This window comes from Sorghum bicolor, chromosome 3 (genome assembly GCF_000003195.3).
Source record: "Sorghum bicolor cultivar BTx623 chromosome 3, Sorghum_bicolor_NCBIv3, whole genome shotgun sequence".
Taxonomy (NCBI): Eukaryota; Viridiplantae; Streptophyta; class Magnoliopsida; order Poales; family Poaceae; genus Sorghum; species Sorghum bicolor.
The window spans coordinates 47,747,567-47,750,891 of NC_012872.2; the positions used below are offsets into that span (position 1 = coordinate 47,747,567).

General features: G+C 37.4%; 1 protein-coding gene across 1 annotated transcript; it reads right to left on the reverse strand.

Annotated features, from left to right (window-relative positions):
• LOC110433703 lies at positions 1,083 to 2,561 on the reverse strand. The gene is made up of 6 exons (XM_021456218.1): positions 2,556 to 2,561; positions 2,258 to 2,464; positions 2,075 to 2,167; positions 1,894 to 1,995; positions 1,389 to 1,793; positions 1,083 to 1,100 (listed from the first exon to the last, which is right to left on the reverse strand). The coding sequence occupies exons 1-6, from the start codon at positions 2,559 to 2,561 to the stop codon at positions 1,083 to 1,085; spliced, it is 831 nt and encodes a 276-aa protein (XP_021311893.1).

Consider the following 3,325-nt stretch of genomic DNA (forward strand, 5'->3'; position numbering starts at 1 on the left):
ACTTTCAGTTAATGAATGATCTTTGGCACCTTCCGTGACTAACATGAGCAACAGCAAGGCAACTTTAGAACAAGCTAATAAAATATCTAGAGACAGTCATGACAAGAAGCACTAGGTGATCTTGGCCATCATGATTGTTCACAGGCTTAGTAGCAGGTATTCGTGCCAATTAAAAAAGGAATAACTGATATCTACTCATAGCAAGCCAAAAGCCTAGACAAATTTATTCAGATAACCAAATGCGAGCAGCAACAAGTAAATAATATTTTCAGACCACAACAAAATAGCTGCCTAAGCAATTCTGGTGATAAATATGACACAAGTAGTAGTAGCATCAGAGATGATAAAGAGATTGGCTTATAAAACTTGCAATCCTAACCCTAGACAATTTTCTTGCATTCTCAGTCATATTGATGAGGAAAACCAAAATAGAAAAAAAATCCTAGAGACTAACAGAATTTTGCTTGCATTCGTAGTCATATTGACGAGGAAAATGAAAGCAAAAAAAAACTCCTAAAGACTAGTAGGTTTGCAAATAAATTTGCAGAGTTATTGAAAAGTAAAATTGTCCATGTAAAGGTTATATATGATCATGCCTACAAGTCAATTAGATATATATAAAAGACACTCTCAGTGAAACAAATCTGATCCACAAATATTTATAGGTAGTGGATTTAAAAAATCACCTGTGCATTGCTAGCTTGTTGATTCCTTTTGGATGATAATGCTCGTTTCTTAGCTGCATTATCCTTAAGTGCTTTTGTAGTAGTAAAACTAACTGTCATGTTCCCTCCATTGTTTTGGGCTGTTTGTGACTTATTTGCAGCACTCCTAGTTGTGCGAGTAGTACTTGTACCTGCCGGTGCGGTAGCTGCGAGCTGTGTTAGTGGCAGGCTGCTACCTAGGTTATCCTGTAGATCAATAGTTTGAGGGAAAATTAGGCCCCATATACTATGGACTATCACATGACAGCATTAAAAACTCTTCAGTTCTCAAAGTACCTGGTGATGTGATATTTCTTCACTTTCTGTAGTTACGTTTCCTTCCACCATGTTTGTTGTAGCAGCAACCTCTGCAATTTGTTACCCATCTTTATTAGCCTGCATTTAATTTTTGGTCAGAAAAATTATGAGTGGAGTATGAAAGTACAAAATTGATGTTGTTTATCTGTCCAAATTTCAGTAGATATACATGATAGCTACACCAAAATGCCTTTACAATATGTGAGAAATAAGCTACTACCAGCATGGTTTGTAGCCAACTACCTGAGCCATTTCAGTTCAACAACCTACCAAAAGATTCAACAAGCGGGCAAGTATAGAACCTAGAGACACATAAACACATTAACTATATCTATTGGGCAATTTAAGGTTTTACATTACTATTACCTGTTGTAAGGATGCTTGTCCTTGTGCTGCTTGCATCATTGACATAAACTCTTGCCTAAGTGCTTCTCTATCGGCCTCTCTTGACTTCAACATTTCTTCCATCTGACGCCTATGTTCTTCCCTTTCGATCTCCCTTTCAGCCTCTTGAGCTTCAATTCTTTCTTGTAGCTTTGAAAATGCGTCCATGAGTGCCGCATCTTGACGGACGTGGTACTGGTATTCCTCAGAGAGTAGCTGCCTTCTTGTTGGGTACCTTGCCAAGTATCCATTAGCAAGGATCTTGGCTGATTTGCATTTTCTTGTTTCCTTATAGGCTGTCTGGAAAATCTGGTTTTGCTCCACATCTGAGATGATGTTTGCATCTCCATTTGATTCCCTCTCTGAAATTTTGCTGCTTGCATTATCCTAACAAACAGAGGACAGTAAGAAGTAGTTAATTAAAAAAAATTGTAGGCGTTCAATTTGCGTCACTTGATAAGGTTTGTACAAACTGTTATATACTCACATAGACATTCCTAGATTCTTGGCTTGTCCATCGCCCATTCTTACTGTGCGTCAACATAAAAAGCTCCAAATCATTTGGCTCATCACCAGTTAATGGGTCCCTCTAATTTGGCAAGAATGTAACAAATTATCAATATTTCATCATGTAAGGAAGCTAGGGCGTGTGCTTCTAAAGTTATTACCTGTTCATAGCTACACTGAGAAAAAGACTTTGATCCTGTCAAATGGTGTATCTTTACATTCTGCCGATTCTGAGAATTCTTGTTGCTAATCCTCTGCACAAGGAGTTGATTCTAAAAGTGCTTGAAACATAGCCTTTATTTCATCAAGTGCAATTGGTAAGAATAATATAAATGTCATCAAACCTGAAATTTTTCACTGCCAAAATACAACACCAGATAGTGCCATTCAACAATGTCCAACTCTTCAGGCTTGTGTCTCATTCTCTCATCATAGGTGGTGTACGCCCTGTACGTAGCACTAAATGTGGACCGCCATCCTTTGTAACGCTCATTTGCGATGGTCCATATCTTTTTCCTATTTTCCTCATTATCCTCAACGTCCCACTTATGCTGTTCAACACAAAATATAAATACTAGGTGGCTTCTTAAACAAATTTGTAACAAATATATGTACACAACCAAGAATAAATCAGAAGCTTACCATCATATCAGATGCTATTGATTTTTTTACATCTTCGTGGATATCTCTCCATGTTCTCACTCCAATGATTGGTGCTTTTTTTCTAGTAAACACTACTATTTCATCAGTAAATGTGCGTGTGTTCTCACCTGCAGCTCCTCCAAGTCTAGAGAATTGGAGTTTAAGCTTCTGACTGCCCTGTTTGGATCTCTTGTGCATGGCTGCCAATCCTTTGACGGTACCTCGTGCCTTCCTCTTTTGGGAGTCTTGTCAATCAAAACATTATACAATATTGAGATTAAGTAAAATCATTTACATAGGGACAATTGAACTGAACCTCAATAAAATCACAGTGAGCATGGCTTACTATTTCCCAGTGTTTTCTCACGCCGAGCATGAGATGGTAGGTTCAAAAGTGGTGTTGGATTGCTATCTTGACTTGAATTTAGTAAATCTATGTGATTCCTATGGTTGTCATATGCACATAAAGATAATAGGTCACATGTGTAAGATATAAATGGTTTGCAAAGGATTGATAATAATTTGGTTGACATTTTGGAAAAAGTTGTTATATTACTAATATCATCAAGTTGTCCTTGCACCCTTAACCATTCTTTGTAAGTCTTGACCGTGTCTTCCCTGTATATATCTTTAAAATCTGTGAAATCCATGCTGGTATCAATTATGTGGCCATTGCAATATAATATTATATAACCATTTAAGATAGGGCAGCAGCATAACTTACCCATGCATTGGCCCTCTTCATGCATATTGTTAAGCCACACCTTGTA